Source organism: Cervus elaphus, chromosome 16 (assembly GCF_910594005.1).
Source record: "Cervus elaphus chromosome 16, mCerEla1.1, whole genome shotgun sequence".
NCBI classification, from domain to species: Eukaryota; Metazoa; Chordata; class Mammalia; order Artiodactyla; family Cervidae; genus Cervus; species Cervus elaphus.
Window position 1 is genome coordinate 35,597,818 of NC_057830.1, and position 18,512 is coordinate 35,616,329.

Sequence of the window (18,512 nt, forward strand, 5' to 3'; positions counted from 1 at the left end):
CTGACAGCCGCTGCTCAAAGGACAAGTCCCCAGGGTCCTCAGCCCACCTGGATTAAGTCCCTTCGGGAAATGAGGTCTCCCCGGCAAAGCTGCCTTAGAGACCAGGGTGAGGGCATATTTGCTGCCAGTCCTGTGGGAGTCAGGTCCAGGCGACCAGACCTCAGCTCACCAGTTATTAGATGCAGCACAGAGAGCGAGACTGCCCCATGACCCCCCACCTCTGATGGGTCTGACATCCCCACAGCTCAGACAGCTTCATCTCTTAAAGGAACAGACTTGCCCCTGGCTAGGGATCAGCCTGGGTGGGAGAGTAGAGGGTTAAAACCAGCTGGAACTCAACCTGCTGGCAAGTATATGGCTGGCGGCATGTCAGGACAACTGCAGCTCGGGCCCTGGACCCGTGTGCAATGTGCACACAGGTACACGTGTGACAAGCGCTGTTAACCCAGCCATGTTCCACTGCCACGAGCACAGCCATGATGCCCCAAAAGCGTGATCAAGCGGATGGGAGATGCCATGTGTGGACACAGCTGGGAACAGAGCCGTCAAGACATGCAACATGTGACATGTACTCACCAGACAAGAAGCAAGGCCCCTGAACTCTGGCCGGAACTCAGCCCATGTGTTCTGCGAGTCCACCTGGGTCTGGACTGTGTCCACCTGGGTCTCTTCTCCCTTGGGCCCCACCCCCAACCCCCGGTCTCCTCCCTCCAGGCCCCTAACTGAAGACAGGAGGTCCATGATTTAGTGCTTAGTTGCTCAGTCCCACTGGACTGTTTGCAACCCCATGGACCGTAGCCTGCCAGGCTCCTCTGTCTGTGGGATTCTCCAGGCAAGAATACTGGAGTGGGTTGCCATGCCCTCCTCCTCCTCCTTCCCAACCCATGAATCGAAGGTCTCCCGCACTGCAGGGGAATTCTTTATGGTCTGAGGCACCAGAGAGGCCCATGAGCAGAGGCCAGTTCCTTTCCTGACTCGGTGGGAGTGTGTTGTCACTCCCTCCGTGGTGGGGATGGCAGGGAGGCTCGCTGCGAGTGGGCCGAGGAGGTCTCTTCCGCAGCTCCTTTCTCCCCTGTGGCCCTGGTCCTGTACGCGCCTTCATCCCCGCATCGGCTCTCTGCCCCATCATCCCGCAGTTCTCCTGGGGACAATCCTAGTCCTAAGGGCTCCTCACCCCACCCCGCACCTCTACCTTCCTCACCAGCCTCCCCCACAACCCAGCAGCCCCTTCAACCTCCCCGGGCGGGCGAGCCGAGGGGTTGGCCGCCCACCTTGAGGCCGGCGCGGACGGGGCGGGCGGGGTTGCGGGCGGGCTGGCGGGCGGGGCACGTGCCTCCGGCTCTATAAAAGGGCGCCACCCGGCGCTGGCGGCCACTCTGCTGCCGCAGCCGTCCTTTCGCCTGCCCGCCCGAAGCGCCGTCGCCTGCCCCCGCCATGGGTCGACAGAAGGAGCTGGTGAACCGCTGCGGGGAGATGCTGCACATCCGCTACCGGCTGTTCCGCCAGGCGTTGGCTGAGTGCCTGGGGACCCTCATCCTCGTGGTGAGTGGAGGGACACGCAGAAGCCTCTTGCCAGCCCCAGCACCCCAGGCCCACTGTTCACTGAGGGGCTGTGTTTAAGACAGCCTCGACCCCTCTCTCAGCTCTGACCACCCCCCCAGCCCCCCCACACTGACACCCTCCAGGGTCCTCTTTGCTTAGAGCTCTAACCCCCTCTGTGACAGCTCTGACTCTTGCCAGAAGGACAGCTGTTACACCCCAATGACAGCTCTGAGCTTCACCCTGTCACCAGTGGGCCAGCCCAGAGGCTGGGGGCATTGGTCACCTTTGCAGTCTGGGACCTCCAGCCCTGGCTGGCTGCCACAGATTCCTGGAGCCCCAGCCCTGGCAGGGGAGGGTGGTGGGGGGCAGTGGCAAGTGGGCCCCTATTGAGTTATTTGGGTCCTGGGTGCCTGGCCCCTAGTGAATAATTAAGCCTCAGAAAGTCCAAAAGTTCCCCTGATGTGAGGACAGTGCTTTGGGGGGGGCGGGCAGAGGGCGGAGGCCATGCAGCACACAGCAAGGAAGGAAGGAAGGAGGATCCTGAAGATAGGAGGCTGTGGAAGGCAGCTTTGCCCCAGGCACAAGGGACGTGCAGTCACTAAGGTCTGTCCCTGAGTGCTGGGCGACTCCCGGACAGTTACCCAGACAGATGTGGTCAGCTTCCGGGCACAAGCGCACTGGCGTGCATGGGTCTCCAGGATCTGAGTTACTCGCCGGGTTCCTTCGCAGTCCCAGTGACTCCGTGGTCATGCCAGTTTCCGTCTGGGTTGCTTCTGGGTGACTCTGTTTGTACTTCTTGGACCTGGCAGACCGATCAGTTTGGGGCTCTGTTTCCTGTCCCAGTTAGTCTCGGATTTTCAACCACGCTTGTGGTTACACCTGTTTCCCTCTTGGTTACTTCTGGGTTCAGCTGCTCCATTGCAGGGGGTAGGGTACTCTGTGCCCCAGTTCCAACCCTAGGTAAGGTAGTCCAGCCAGCCCCCTGGGGACTAGTGAGATTAACTTGGGGCAAGGACAGCTGGGTGGCTCCCTACCACGGGTGGTGATGGAGCAGGTTCTATGGTGAGAGGAGAGCTGGGACTCACTGCTGGCTTCTGGGACCAGGAAACCGGGAAGCCAGGTGGGGCTGTTTATCCACAACCCCCCCAAGACTAGTGGTCCTTCCGGTCATCCATATCTCTTCTCTCCCAGGAAGGGACTAGGCCAGGTGCTTATCATCACCCTGCCCAGAGCCTTGTGTCCCCTCTCCCCATCTGACTGACAGTCCAGTCCCCTGTTGGAGAGCAGCCAGGACAGGGGACATTGTCTTCCCTTCACAGAGGGGCCTCCCTAACTCCTCCCTAAGTCTCAGCTTGCCTTCCCCCAAAGGAGCAGTCGGGCCTCCCGCTGAGCCCCAGGATCACTTGGCTTACCCCTGACCACAGAAGGAGGGTGTTATGTTTGTGAAGCCTTTCAGGCTCAGGTGGTTGAGAGGCATTGGGTATCAGTGCCCGAAGAGGAGGGGCCAGGCTGGGAAGACTCCTGAGTGGTGGGTGAGGGCTTGCCTGCACCCCTCTGGCGGTTGGGGACCTATAACCTGCAGTGTCAGAATCAGGGCTGGCTTTAAGGCTGGGGAAGCCCCTTTCTCTGGGGCACCTAGTAAGGTGAGGAGAGGGAGAAGGAGGCAGGAGGAAGAGGAAGATTAGTCTCAAGGTGGTGGAACTGGCTCTGACAGCTTCTCCCTCCAAGGCCTCTTGGGATGGAGCCAGGTTTGTGCCTTGGGTAGGCAAGGAGCTGAGGCCAAGGCCTGCCAAGCTGGGCAGGGTGCCCCAGACCCTCGCATGCCTGTTTCAGCACACACACAGATACTTCTAATCTCTGACCTTTGCTCTCACCTGCCTGCACACCTTTGCCCTGTTGCTGCCTCAGGTTTCCTATCTCTTGGTCCTCCTGAAGGGTGATAACCAGAATTCATAACCACCCCGTGCAGCAGGACACTGAGCCATCAGAATGAACAAGGGCCCTGAGCACAGGTCTTATAAAATTTCTGCTGAATAGGCCTCAGAATTTAGTTATGGGGAGATGGGAAAGGAGAGCTGGGGCAGGGCTGGAGCAGCTTTGGGGGGCACCCTGGGAGCTCAGAGTAATAGCTCTTTACAGCTAGTGCAGGAGCATTCTGGGGGCTTCCCGGTGACTTAGCAGTAAAGAATCTGCCTGCCAATGCAGGAGTGGCTGGAGACACGGGTTCCATCCCTGGATCGAGAAGATGCCCTGGAGGAGGGCATGGCAACCCACTCCAGTGTTCTTACCTGAAGAATCCCATGGACAGAGGAACCTGGCGGGCTATGGTCCATGGGGTCGCAAAGAGTTGGACACGACTGAGTGACTTAGCAAGCATACACAGGAGTGTTTTTACATCTGAACAAGGGGAACTGACATACAGCACGCTTTGTACTTGCAGGACATCAGGGACTTTAGCCTCTTGAATCCCCCCATTTCTGGCAGAAAGTTTAGAACCAATCTCCCCACTTCCACTGGCCTGAGGGTCCCAGACTGGCTAGTGAGAGGACACACAGACCTCTGTCTTTAGGACCTCCAAATCTGAGTGGGGAACCTGGGTCCCTGAGGGTAGGGAGGTCAAGGTGAGGGGAGACAGGAGGCTCTGGGTCAGGGACATGTCAGGGAAGCTGAGGGTTCCGAGAGGGAGGCCAGGGGCTCTGACATCTCAGATTAAGGAGAAGTGGGTTCAGCCTAACTTCTGACCTCTGCCCTTTCTCCATGCACTCTCCCTGTCAGCTCTTCTTTGGGGCAGAGAGAAAGGCAGCTGCAGGTGGGGATGAGTGAGAACCTTCCCATCCCTAGGACCAGGCCTGAAAGGCTGGGGGAGGAACTGTTCGGGTGAGAGTGTCCCCTTCCTCTGGCTCTCATTGAGAATCGAGACAAATCAGTGGAGATGGTGCCGCTACCTTCTGGGCTCACAGTTGCAAACTCTGCTTCCAGTCCCTTCCACAGGACCCTGTTAGAGTGGAGTTGGGACCCTGGGGCTGGGAGGGCCTGTCTTATGACTGCAGCAGGAGGGGAGGGGTTTGATTCCAGGAAAGGGCTTCTGTCTCCGCAGGAAGGCAGGGGGAGGTGGCTGGCTTCACCTTTCCTCTGGAGTGAGAGTCACTGGTCCTCACTCTCCCCGCTTTGCTCTGTTTCCCGACACAGATGTTTGGCTGTGGCTCTGTGGCCCAGGTCGTGCTCAGCCGGGGCACCCACGGGGGTTTCCTCACCATCAACCTGGCCTTTGGCTTCGCCGTCACCCTAGGCATCCTTATTGCTGGCCAGGTCTCTGGTAAGACCTTGTCCCCACCCTCAGCCATCAGCCTTCCAGCAACCCCACATGGTGTCCCACTGGGGAATGGGGTGGGGGTGGGAGGTTTCTTCACAGGGCAGGGCATAGCCATGCCCTAGCTTTGGGCCCTTGAAAGAGAAGAGTGACGAAGGAAAACTTCGTCTCTCACCTTGGAATCAGAGACAAGCAGAGTGGGTCTATTACATAGTCCAACCCGCCATTCTGTGCAATAAACCCTTCTCTGCATCCCTGTTCACCAGAGCCGAAGAGGGGGAGTGTGGGAGGGGGAGACCCTGGCTCCCCACAGTGGCAGGCTGGGGCTAATAGGTCCCATCTCCCTCTGCCCAGGGGCCCACCTGAACCCTGCCGTGACCTTTGCGATGTGCTTCCTGGCGCGTGAGCCCTGGATCAAGCTGCCTGTGTACACCTTGGCTCAGACTCTGGGAGCCTTCCTGGGTGCTGGCATTATCTTCGGGTTGTATTACGGTGAGCATCCCCACCCTGCTTTCCTCCACGACCCCCTCCCTCTGCTTAGGACTGGCACCAGGCCTTTCCATGATGAATACCAGGGAGCTGCCCAGGCCCCAGGCTTATGACTCATTCACACACCGGCCCCAGGTGGGGGCCGCGAGAGGAAAGAAATGAGCTGGGCAACGGTGGAGTCAAGCCCTCCACCCTCCATCGTCCCACCCCGTCTCCGGAGTGATAAAGCAGTGATTACGCTCACCTGCGACCTCTGGGAGGGTGGGCACGGCTTGACCGGGAAGACGGGCCTCAGGCCTCTCTCTCACGCGTGCGGTATCTAAACTGTCACCAGATGCGATCTGGGCCTTCGCTGACAACCAGCTTTTTGTTTCGGGCCCCAACGGCACGGCTGGCATCTTTGCCACCTACCCCTCTGGACACTTGGACATGGTCAATGGCTTCTTCGACCAGGTACGGACTAGGAATGGGTGAGGGGCTTGGGTTGCTTGTTGGCTGGCTGGGGGACAGGACTTCTTGTCTAGAGCAGACTCCTAGGAGTCTGCTAGTTTAGCCAGCAGAAATCGTAGCACCACTGCCCTGAGGAGCAGAACCCTGGAGATGCCAAGACTGTTGGAGGAAGCCAGAGGGTGGAAGGTGGGGGCTGTCCTCACGCTGTTCTCCCCACTCCCCAGTTCATTGGCACGGCCTCCCTCATCGTGTGTGTGCTGGCCATTGTGGACCCCTACAACAACCCTGTCCCCCGAGGCCTGGAGGCCTTCACCGTGGGCCTGGTGGTCTTGGTCATTGGCACCTCCATGGGCTTCAACTCTGGCTACGCCGTCAACCCCGCCCGGGACTTCGGCCCCCGCCTTTTCACCGCCATCGCCGGCTGGGGCTCGGAAGTCTTCACGTGAGTGCGGTCCCCACCCGCGTGCCCCAGCCCATTCCCCGCTTTGGCCTGCCTCACCCACCCCTGACCACATCTGTCTGCCCACAGGACGGGCCGCCACTGGTGGTGGGTGCCCATTGTCTCTCCGCTCCTGGGTTCCATCGCGGGTGTCTTCGTGTACCAGCTCATGATCGGCTGCCACCTGGAGCCGCCCCCACCCTCCACCGACGAGGAGAATGTGAAGTTGTCCCACGTGAAGCACAAGGAGCAGATGTGAATGGGCGGGGGCACCCCCCTCGTCCTCTCATGAGCGTCCATTGACTGTGCAGGGGCTGCTCCCCAGAAGCCCTCTTCATGACTCCCCTCCTGGGCTAGGAAGCTTCTTGTCCACCACCTCCCACTAGACAGCCCCCTTCAGGCTTTTCCATCCTGAAGGAAATAGGACCCAGTAGGACCCTCAGCCTGTAAGCTGTGGTGGCACAGGGAGCCCGGCCGATCTAGCCCTTCATCTCCCAGAGGGAGACAGTAGGTAGCCGGTGTGTGAGTGTGTGTGCAGGTGCGTGTGTGTGGTTTTCCAGATATTCAGGGCAAAGGACTGAGTGGAAAAGATTCTGTCGGTGGGGTTGGGGTGGGGGTCCAGAGGAAGAGAGGGGAAGGTGCGGTGTCTGTCTGTGAATGAGAAAAGCACGTTTCAGGGGCTCCATGTGGAGGGGGGTCCAGGTACAGGCATTTCTCAGTATGTGTGTGTCTGCCCTTCTATGCAGGGGGCTGTTATAGGCTTCAGTAGGGTGGGACAATAAGTAGGGCTAGGAGGAGGGGGCCACAGCCCAGTTGTGGAGCTCTGTCTATGCATAAATAAGGAGCAGCAGAGTGATGTGTTCATGTCACAATGGAGGCGTGAGGGGACCGGGGCGGGGGTGAAGTCCGGGTCATAATTTCACGTTTGCTCTTAAAAATATATATTAATATATGTGTATTAATACATATGTAGTAGATGTTACAGTTTTAGGGATGGGGATTGGGAGATTCCAGGGTCTGCCCTCCTTTAATCCACTCAACACATGTATTTTTGCCTTTTATAAAAAAACAATAAAATGTATGCCAATTGTGTAAATAGCTCTCTGCCTGCTCTGCTGTTTTTCTGGCGCCGAAGAGCTTCAGTGAGTCTGGCCACAGATAACAGGGCACCCTGAGGGTTGTGTTCGAACCTGTCCTGGGGGCAGAGGTCAGTCGCATGGGTCAGAGAGTCTTTCACCTCAGCTTGAACTTGGTGGTCCCACACCTTCCTCCAAGCTTCCATCCTCCCGGGAACCCCCAGCTGGTGAATCACGTCTCCTTCCCGAGCCCTGCGCCCACCCACTACCCCGGGAAGGCAGACTGAAGCCTGGCTGGGGGGAGGAACTTCCTCCCAAAGGAGAGGACTGCTCTCCAGGAAGTAGTGAGCTCCCTGTTGCTGGAAGAGACCAATCATACTGGGAACCTACTGTTGCCTTTGACACCTCGCAGTTGTTTGGGCTTCATCACCTACAACAAGACCTTGGCCACAGCCCCTTTAGCAGCAGTTTACCTGACTCCAGTCTGGATCAGTCAGTCCATACAGCTGCCAGAGGGATCTTTCTGAAAGCCCTGCTGGAAGTGGGCCTCATTCCATGGCTCTCCCCGCCACCTGGAGACAATTGAAATCTCTCCATCCTGCACTCAGGCACCCCCCAGGACCCGGCCTTGGTCCCCACCCCTCCCCTCACAATGCTCCATCCACTCAGGACTATTCTGTGCACCCCTGTGTCTTCCTATCTCACTGACCAGTCACTAAAGCCCTCCTGATCTGCTCCAAGACCTCCTCCAGGAAGTCATCCCTGCCGTTACCCACTCCTCCATCTCTACAGTCAGCTGTCTGAACCCAGAGACCACAGCTGCACTAATTCCTCCTGCTGGCTTCAGTTCTTCAGTTTGAGGCACCCCTATGTCCTGTAAGGCAGGGGCTGGACTGACTATGACACCCTGACTTTGCCTAGAGAGGCAAAGGACTCGCCACATTTGGGCCTGGGAGGTTCTGTTGGGAGATCCTGTGCCCCTTCTCACCTCCTCTTCCTCCCTTACTGTGTGCGTGCGTGCATGCTAAGTCGCTTCAGCCTTGTCCAACTCTTTGAGACCCTCTGGGCTGTAACTGGCCAGGCTCCTCTGTCCATGGGATTCTCCAGGCAAGAATATTGGAGTGGGTTGCCATTCCCCTCTCCAGAGGACCTTCCTGACCCAGGGGATGAACCCTGGTCTCCAGCATTGCCAGCAGATTCTTTACCCGCTGAGCCACAAGGGAAGCTACAGGGAAGTCCTCACATTTCACTGGGAATAAAAAGGGAAGGCAGCCCCAACCCGAGCTCTTCTGCCAAGTTAACTGCACGGAGAGCCAGAGGATCCCTCTGTCTGGAGGAGAACTGTGGATTTTAAACAAGCCAACTCTTGCTTGCCAGCTCCTTCACAGATGAGGAGAACATGGCTCAGAGAGAGTGAGCAGCAAATGCATGGTCACACAGCCTGGACCCTGGGCTGGTAGGGGTGGGAGAAGGCAGTTTGGGTCTTAAGTCTCCACTCACTCATTGTCCCCAACTCCCAAGAGGCGTGTCTGGAATGTTGAAGGGATCTGAGCCAGAGGGAGTGTCCCTTCTCAAGCCCCAGGGGAGGAAGGGCAGGAGGAGAATGAGGGCTACAGAGATTTATTCCAGCCACACAGGTACCCCCCACCCCGCTGTCCCCCAAGGCCTGCCCGTGTCCTTTGTCCTCGCTTCCTCTCAAAATCTGTAGTTGACCCTGACCAGTCAGCCCAGGGGGTGGTGGGAGGCCTTCTGGCCCAGTGGTGAACAAGTAGTCAGACCCGGCTTCCTGTTCAGACCCAGCCTGGCCTGTTTCTAGCTGTGTGGTACTGGGGTGGTCATCTTCTTTCCCTGAATCTCAGTTTCTTCATCTGTGAATTGGGAGACATTGAGAGGAGGAAGTATGGAAGACAGTAATCACTAAATGTCACTTGGTGATTTTTTTTCTGCTGACCTGAGGGAGGGGGGTTGGTGGTGGAGAGATACTGAAGGCTGTTTTTTAAAGGTCGTTGAATTTAACATCCTCTCCCGCCTCAGATTCCATCCTTGATTCTGAAGTTCTTGAGTGGTGGGGAGTGGTGAAGAAGAGCAGGGTTATGGCTTGCTGTGCCTTACTTTGAGGAGTCTTTGGGAGGAATCAAAGGGAGACACAAGAGGGAGGTCACCGCGGGCATAGAGGACAGAGGATCGTGCAGCCCAGGGAACACGCTGGATGGAAATTCCCGTCGAGTGAGAAGGGGGAAGGCCTGGCCGACCAGTGACTGGAGCCAGTAGCAGCTTGACCCCTGGGGGCAGGAGCGAGGTGGCCCGCCTCCCCCACTCCCTTCTAAGTTATGCCTCTCACCAGGAGTTCTGTCTGGTTCTAAAAAGAAATCTCTTTATTTCCTTCAGAAAAGTATCTCAATCCATTTTCCAGGGTGGACTTAGAGAATCAAGACCCTGGAACTCATCCCCTGTGCCTTCATCCTGAGCAAGTCCTCCCCACAGTACACTCTGGAGGAGCTCTCGGTTTGCGCTGACACCAGCCTCCCTGAAACCTGAGCTTGGCTTCCGCTTTCTTGCATGCCGTCTCTGTGTGCGCCTCTCAGTGTTGCTGGGAGTGCCTCTCCTTCTCCCAATCTGTCTGGTTATGGCTCTGGGTCTGGGCCCCTGGCTGGCTGTGTCTCTGTCTCTTTCTGTGTTTCTGTCTCTGTCTGATGCTTCTGTCTGGGTCATTCTATGTGTACTTCTAAGTGAACATCTCGTGTACTCAAGTACTTAAGAGAGTCTGAGTGTCTCTCCTGCTAGCCTAGTTCCCAGGGCATTCCTCCTCCTTAATTCCTGGTAATGAGCTCCCTCCTTCTTGCTAACTCTTTCCCCTTGATTTTGTTTGTCTAAAGATCTGGGTGGGGCCCCCCCAAGGCTTGGGGAAGCTTGGGTGAGGTAGAGTTGGGTGGAGTGGGAAGGGGAGAGGAGGGACTACTCCGCCCTGTAGAAAGACCCCAGAGGCCAGAGACACCCTTGACCCCCTAAGGGAGGATCTGTGAAGGTACTGGCTTCCTCATTGGGAGGAGGGAGCCTGTCCTGAGGTGGTGACCCTGAGTTGTGGGCCTGGGAATCCTGGCAGTGTAATGGAAGGAGAGAAGGAGGAATTGGGGAGCTTGTTGATGAATTCTGTAAAGTTGTGGGGTACAAAATTTACATACAGAAATCTGCTCCTTTTCTATACATTAACAATGAACTATCAGAAAGAGAAATTAAGAAAACAATCTCATTTATCATAACATCAAAAAGAATAAGATATCTAGGGATAAATCTACCTAAGGAGGGAAAAGACCTGTACTTGGAATACTATAAGACACTGATAAAAGAAATCAAAGATGACACAAACAGATAGAAAGATATACTGTGCTCTTAGACTGGAAGAATTAATATTGTTACAATGGCCATACTACCTAAGGTAATCTACAGATCAAAGAAATCCCTATAAAATGCCAATGATATTTTTCACAGAATAAATAATCTTAAGCAAACAATCTTAAAATTTGCATGGGAACACAAAAGACCCTGAATAGCTAAAATAATCTTAAGAAAGAAGAGCAAATCTGGAGGAATCATGCCTTTCCTGACTTCAGACTAAATTACAAAGCTACAGTAATCAAAACAGTATGTTACTGGTACAAAAACTGACGCATACATCAATGGAATAGAATAGAGAGCCCAGAAATAAACTCATGCACTTTTTGTCAATTAATCTATGACAAGGGAGACAAGAATATACAGCGGAGAAAAGATAGTCTCTTCAATAAGTGGTGCTGGGAAAGCTGGAGAGCTACAAGTGAACCAAGGAAATTAGAACATTCTCCAACATTACATACAAAAATAAACTAAAAATGGATTAAAGACTTAAATGTAAGACCAGAGACCATAGAACTCCTAAAGGAAAACAGGCAGACCACTCTTTGATGAATTTGGAGGGTATTGTGCTAAGTGACATGTCAGACAGAGAAAAGTACTGTATGGTATCACTTATACATGAAATCTAAAAACTGTAACAAACTAGTGAATGTAACAAAAAAGAAACAGACTCACAGATACAGAGAACAAATGTGTTTACCAGAGGGGAGAGGGAATGGGGGAAGGGTAATGTAGAGGCAGGGGACTAAGAGGTACAAACTGTCATGTATAAAATAAGCTATAAGGATAAGTTGTACAATGAAACACGGACTCCACTGGCAGCTCAGTGGTTAGGATTCTGTGCTTCCATTGCAGGGGGCACAGGTTCAATTCCTAGTTGGGGAACTAAGATCCCACATGACACACAGTGTGGCCAAAATCAAACCAAAAAAAGCACCGCCCCCCCCCCCACACACACACACATACACACCTTTAAAAATTGGAAATTGAGTCTTCCCTAGTGGTCCAGTGGTTGAGAATCTGCCTGCCAGTGCCTGGGACATGCGTTCGGTCGCTGCTCCGGGAAGACCCTGTAAGCCGCGGAGCAACTGAGCCTGTGAGCCACAGCTACTGAGCTCATGCACTGCAACTACTGAAGCCCACACGTCCAGAGCCCACGCTTCACAATAAGAGAAGCCACCGAAATGCCTGCTCACCACAACTAGAGAAAGCCTGCAAAGCCAAAAATAAGTCAATAAATCTTCTTTAAAAATTGTGAGTTGTTTGTACTCAGGGAACTCAAACAGGAGCTCTGTGACAATCCAGAAGGGTGGGATGGAGAAGGAGATAGAAGGGAGGGGACATGGGTGCACCTATGGCTGATTCTTGTTGATGTATGACAGAAAACCGTAAAATTCTATAAAGCAATTATCCTTCAATTAGAAAAAATAAATAACATGGCCAAAAAATTGTGAACTTCTTTTTTATGTACCTGTAACATAACATTTTTTTCTTAAACAAAAGTCTTTATTTTTACATAAAATAAAGCAGTACAAAATGAGGCAGTTCTTCAAAGGGTGACTTGGAGCTAGGAAATCCATCCTGAGCATGAAACTCTTAGTATTAGTCCCTCAGTCATGCCTGACTCTTTGCGACCCTATGGACTGTAGCCTGCCAGGTTCCTCGGTCCATGGGATTTCCCAGGCAAGAATACTGGAGTGAGCCGTCATTCCCTTCTCCATGCAACATAAAATATTGTGCATCAACTATACTTCAATTAAAAATAAAGACTGAACTAAAAAAAAATTTTTTTTTAAATAAGAAAAAACACTGGGACTCTCAGACTGCTCACCTTGGAATACCGAGTAGAACGTCTGAGTCCTAAGCAGGCAGAGGAGTGGGTGCTATGGCCCAGCGGCTGGGGCGGCCTCCTCAGGCACTCAGGGGCTCCTTGCCTGGGGCTCGGCCTTTGGTGCCAGGCTTATTTGAAGTAAGAAGGAGGATGGCAGCGGGGACAGAGACTCTGCCTGGTCTCCGCCACTGTGGCTGTCCCAGAGTGGCACCCACCTTGCATACAGGGGAAACTGAGGCCCGGAGTCTCCTTCAGGGTCACAGAGCAGTGCAGCAAAGCCTGGACTAGAACTCGGCTGACTGCCCCCAACCTGGCTCCCCTCAACCGCTTTCCCAGGTAGCACTTTGCAGCTTCTCAGGGAGCAGGACTCTCAGTTGAAATCACCTGAGTTCCACAAACCAGCCCTTCCCTGGGCCCTTGGGCACGTGGTCTCCATTTCCTCCAGATCCCCTCTCCACCTGCTCTGTGCCTCTGGGAGGCTAATGTGTGTGGGTGGCCTCCCCTGGGCCCTCTCGCCCTCTGGTGTCCAGGTGGGTTTGGTCAGTGGGGGGCATGACTAGGAAATCAGAAGGCAGTGTGTGCTGAGGGTGAGGGAGAAAGGTGCTCCTGCCTTTTCCAGGGGAGGAAAGCTTTCACTGCATCCAGTAACCCTGCTCTCGCCTCTGGTTCCCTCTGACTGAGGAGGGAGGGGCTGCCTACTGCTAGTGCCCAGGCCACCCCTGCCCCTGCCCCGCCTCCGTGAATAGTCCCTTCACGAGTTCTCTTCAGTGAAGCCCTCCTGGATATACCATTTCTCCTGGTTTCCTGACAGATTCCACATCTCTGCTCTTTAGTTTCTTCATCTGTAAAATGGGCATAGTAAGAGACATACCTTATTAAGTTGCACAAGGTGAGGATTGAGTGAGTTAACACATGTATGGAACAGTGCCAGTGTAGCAGTAAGTGCTGTAAAATATAGAAGAGTAATAATACTGTCATGCTTCTTGGCAGGAAAACTATGACAAACCTAGACAGTGTATGAAAAAGCAAAGACATTACTTTGCCAACAAAAGTCCATAGAGTCAAAGCTATGGTTTTTCTAGTAGTCATGTATGGATGTGAGATTTGGACAATAAAGAAGGCAGAGTGCGGAAGGATGGATGCTTTCGAACTGTGGTGTTGGAGAAGACTCTTGAGAGTCCCTTGGACAGCAAAGAGATCAAACCAATCAATCTTAAGGGCAATCAACCCTGAATACTCATGGGAAGGGCTGATGCTGAAGCTCAAGCTCCAATACTTTGGCTACCTGATGCGAAGAGCTGACTCATTGGAAAAGACCCTGTTGCTGGGAAAGATTGAGGGCAGGAGGAGAAGGGGACGACAGAGGATGAGATGGCTGGATGGCTTCACCGACTCAAAGGACATGAACTTGGGCAAACACCGGGAGATGGTGAGGGACAGGGAAGCCTGGCATGCTGCAGTCTATGGGGTCCCAAAGCGTCGGGCACGATTTGGTGACTGAACAATAGTAACAACTGTCACGCCTCCTTCCTTGCGAGCTCCAGTGCACTGTGGGGAGGGAGAGTGTGAAGCCAGACTTGGAGAGAGATGCCTGACCATCCAAGACTGTCTCCTCCAGCTCCAGGCTACCTGGTGCTCCCATGGGGCCTTGGTCAGCCTGGTTGTTTAGCCTCAGTCCCTCCAACTCAAGTGGAGCCAACTTTCCCTAGGAAGACTGGGGCCAGGGGAGAAGAAACCACAGACCCTTTGCCATCCTGGCACTTCTCCAGAAAGCTCAGGCTCCTGAGAAACAGTGAGGTAGACACCCCACATTTTGTGGGACTCTGGGGAGCCAGTAGAGGTTGAGAATGGTTGTGGTGATGGATTAGGGGTTTAGAAGGAGAGAGTTAATTCCAGGGAGGTTGAAAACAGAAGCAAAAAGCCTGGTCTGTATGTTTCCAAATCTGGTCTCTTTGCTAGCCAGGAAGCCCTTCCTCAGGGCTCACTGCCTTCCTGCTTCAGGTCCCAGGACAATTACCATGACACTGGGGGGTCTTCTCCAGCTCTCATCAATGCACTGGGAGTTCCAGCAGCTTTGGGAGGAAGAAAAGCGTCTGTGTGCCCCCTGCCAACTCTGCATATGGCCAAAGGAGAGGAGGCCTGAGGGTCACGGATGCCTTATGGATCAGCTTGAGTTTGCCAGTGAGGTGAGATTATGAAGGGACTGAAAACTGGCAAACCTGACACCTGCCTGGACCCTTGGTCACACCTTCAGGTCAGACGCACTGTGGTGTAGAGAAGGAGTGTGTGTCACTCATCTCCGTCTCCAGAGGTCTCTGGGGACGAAGGCTTAAACCGGATGCAATCATCTTGACCAGCTTCTCTCATCCTTGCTCTGGGAAGCCTTTTCGGGCCACTAACCTCTCTGCTGTGATGTGCTTAGTCGCTCAGTTGTATCCCGTTCTTTGCGACCCCATGGACTGTAGCCCGTCAGGCTTCTTTATCCTTGGGATTTTTTTCAGGCAAGAAAACTGGAGTGGGTTGCCATTCCCTTCTCCAGGGGATCTTCCCAACCCAGGGATCGAACCCAGGCCTCCCGCATTGCAGGCAGATTCTTTACCATCTGAGCCACCAGGGAAGTCCCTGCCTTTTTTCTGGATGCCCCTGCTTATTTCAGCAGTCTTCCTCACTGCGCTCAGAGTCAGGCAGGTCTGACTGGGCGAGGGGAGGGAGGACTCTGGGAATCCTGATAATCATCTGGACATGGTCCACCATCATCTCCATGGAGATGTCCTCCCGTAGCCAAGGAGGTACCAGGAACGTCCTGCCTACCACCCTCATCCTTTGCCTCTCTGCTCAGGGTCACTGCCAGGGCCTGGACAGAAGCGGATGAAGGCGGAGAAGTGGGGTGGGGGCTGGTTTAAGCAGGGAGGCAGGCTACAGTCCCCATCTGAGGAAGCTCTTTCCCAGGAAAGCTAGCCTTTAGCAGGGGGATCCCCAGTTCCACATCAAGGATGGAGACGGGAAATTGACCCCAGCCTGTGGACAAAGTCCCCCCTTGATTGGACTAAAGGTTGATAGCTTGAGCTACCTTTGGCCCTAAGAGGTACGATTGTGACCACATACACATGAGGGTGTGTCTGTCGTAGTTGGTGACAGTCTGGAGGGACATGTTCATTTTTCTTAGTTCCCTGACCGAGGAACCTGTGTTCTCAGTAGTGAAAGCTCAGTGTGCCACAGAGGCAGTGAACTGCAGGGAATTCCAGGGGGGTAGGGGTGTGTGTGCATATTCACACAAGCGCATTTACATGCTCACTCGCTCACTGACTCACTGAGGCACACTCACTTTACATTCAATCCAGCTATATGCATACATGCACTCTCATACTCAGACACTCATCCACACTCAGGTGCTCAAACACGCCTAGATACACTCCTGTGCACCCAGCACATCCACAGGCAAGCTCTGACACACACCTTCACTCCATGACCTTACACACACATACACTTTCAGCCATGTGTGCTTAAGCACACATCCACACACTCACTCACACTTGAGTACACGTTTACCCAGCTCAAATACACTCCTGCTTGCGGGTTGCCAGAAGCCACACACTGTGTGGGTGTGGGTGGTGTGGGTGGCGCTGAGTGTAGGGATAAGGGGTAAAGAGGTGGACATCACAGAGGTCAGGGTGTGGGTTTGGGGGAGCCTTTAGGTGTTCAGGTCACAACCCAGACTTTCAGGGCAAGGGGTCAGGAAGCAGGAGCTGTAGAGCATGTGAATGAGAGTCTCAGTGGCTGGGTCGGGCACCCAGTAACTCCTGACAGATACTTGCTGAAAGAGAGAACAGCAGGATGGACTAAAATGGACTCCCCGTTTCCAGCTGGTAGAGCTGCCTATCTGTGTCACAGAAGTTTAGAATCTTGGGCAACCAGAGAGTCAGGGCCATCTCACCGTCTGAACTCAGGGGCTCCACATTCTCACTGCCATCCTGCAGAGCCAGAGGCTGAGTCTCAAATGCGGGTGGCTGCAGATGTAGAGAGCAGACTTGTGGTTTCCCAGGGGGACCGGGGCGGGGGGGGGCGGGGGGGCGCGATGGGGGGAGGAAGGGATGGAGTGGGAGTTTGGAGTTGACAGATGCAAACCATTATGTGTATAGGATGATAAACAAAGAAGTCCTACTGCATCACACAGGGAACTATATTCAATATCCTATGATAAACCATCATGGAAAATAATTTTTAAAAGCATTTGTATTTTCCTGGGGACTTCCCTGGTGATCCAGCGGTTAAGAATCTGCCTTAGAATGTAGGGGATGTGGTTTGATCCCTGATCGGGGATCCCACATGCCTTGGAGGAACTTAGCACATGTGCTGCAGCTACTGAGTCTATGAACTCCAGAGCCTGTGGGCCACAACTCGGGAGCCTGCATGCCGCAACTAGAGAGTCTGTGGGCCTCAAGGGAAGATCCTGCCTGCCGCAAAGAAGATCACATGTGCCACAACAGAGACCCGATGCAACCAAATAAATAAATATTTTTAAAAGTTTTTTACTTCCCAGCTTTCAGAACTGTGAGAAATAAATGTTTATGGTTTAAGTAAGAAAATAAGTGAATAAATAAATAGAGGTGACTTGCATGAAGCTACTGGGTCAGATAGTGCTAGTATAGACCTAGGTTCCAGCCTCAGGGGATAAATTCTAAGCCTAGGGATCCCTGACTGCAGAGAAGCCAACGACAAGCTGCCTGGGAATGAACAGGATGTGAGTAAATTCTGGCCTGTCCCGGGGATTTGGGCTCTAACCAGGTAACAGGGGGACCTGCTGAGGTCCTTTAAGGTATAGAAGGTCAAGGAGATACACTCTGTAGAAAAGCTCCTAGAAAGGTCTCATATGTAACGTAGTACCTCTGGTTTTTCTGCCAGAGGGCTTATATTTAATTCATTTATTTGTTTGCATATTACTTCATCAAATATCTATTGAGGATTTTTCTCATGCCAGGTTGTGGTAGGTACCAAGATTACTATAATGAACAAGCTATATATGCAAGATCAGATAGGAAGTCTCTGCATGCACAAAAGAGGAAATCTAACTCGATCTGGTTTGGGCAACTGTGGTGATTCACTGGTTCTGAAAAATCAGAGCGAAAGTTCAGGTGAGGCTTGATCCAGTCCTCACATTCACTCTGCTTTTTCTTTCCTTTTTCCATGGTGTCAGCCTCATCCTAAGCCTGAGTTCTCCTATGGTTCCAAAATACCTGGCAGGAGCAGGCTAGAGGGAACATCTTTTTCATGGCAGTTCTAGCAAATATCCAGAGGCACACTCTGATTGGACCTGCTTGGTGTCATACCCAGCCCTGAGTCACAAGCATGGCTCAGCTGATTAGATCAGTTTAAGTCACATATTCCATCTCTGGCCTCAAGAGAGATGTCGGCTTCATCTGAACAAAATGGATTCCCAAATGGAAACAAAGACCCAGGAAAAGGGAAACCAGGGCCTACTAAATAGTTCCTATCTTCATGGAACTTAAAGACTAATTAGTGGAGGAGACTACACATATAACTGAACAGATGAGATTGGGAATTGGGACATTTTACGAGAACAAAGGGCTTCCCAGGTGGCGCTAGTGGTAAAGAACTCACCTGCCAATGCAGGAGATGCAAGATCAATCCCTGGTTCAGGAAGATCCCCTGGAGAAGGGCATGGGAACCCACTCCACTATTCTTGCCTGGAGAATCCCATGGACAGAGAAGCCTGGTGAACTACAGTGCATAGTGTTGCAAAGAGTTGGACTTGATTGAAGTGACTTAATATGCACATATACCAAAACAAAACACTTCTACAGGACTGGATACATAATTTTGGGGGCCTATTCTAAAAGGAAAATGCAGGGCCCCTTATTAAAGAATTATTTAGAATTTCAAGACAGCAGCAGTGTTAAATCAAATACAGGTCCCTTCTAAGGCCTGGGTCACCTGTCCTTAAGGCCAGCCCAGTTCCTCTCT

At 53.1% G+C, this 18,512-nt stretch overlaps 1 protein-coding gene across 1 annotated transcript; it reads left to right on the plus strand.

The window, feature by feature from the left end:
* Positions 1-1,360: 1,360 nt before the first annotated feature.
* AQP3 (aquaporin 3 (Gill blood group)) lies at positions 1,361-7,330 on the plus strand. Its single transcript, XM_043870536.1, has 6 exons — positions 1,361-1,542; positions 4,732-4,858; positions 5,207-5,344; positions 5,676-5,794; positions 6,016-6,233; positions 6,321-7,330. The coding sequence occupies exons 1-6, from the start codon at positions 1,435-1,437 to the stop codon at positions 6,487-6,489; spliced, it is 879 nt and encodes a 292-aa protein (XP_043726471.1). The 5' UTR covers positions 1,361-1,434; the 3' UTR covers positions 6,490-7,330.
* Positions 7,331-18,512: the final 11,182 nt, after the last annotated feature.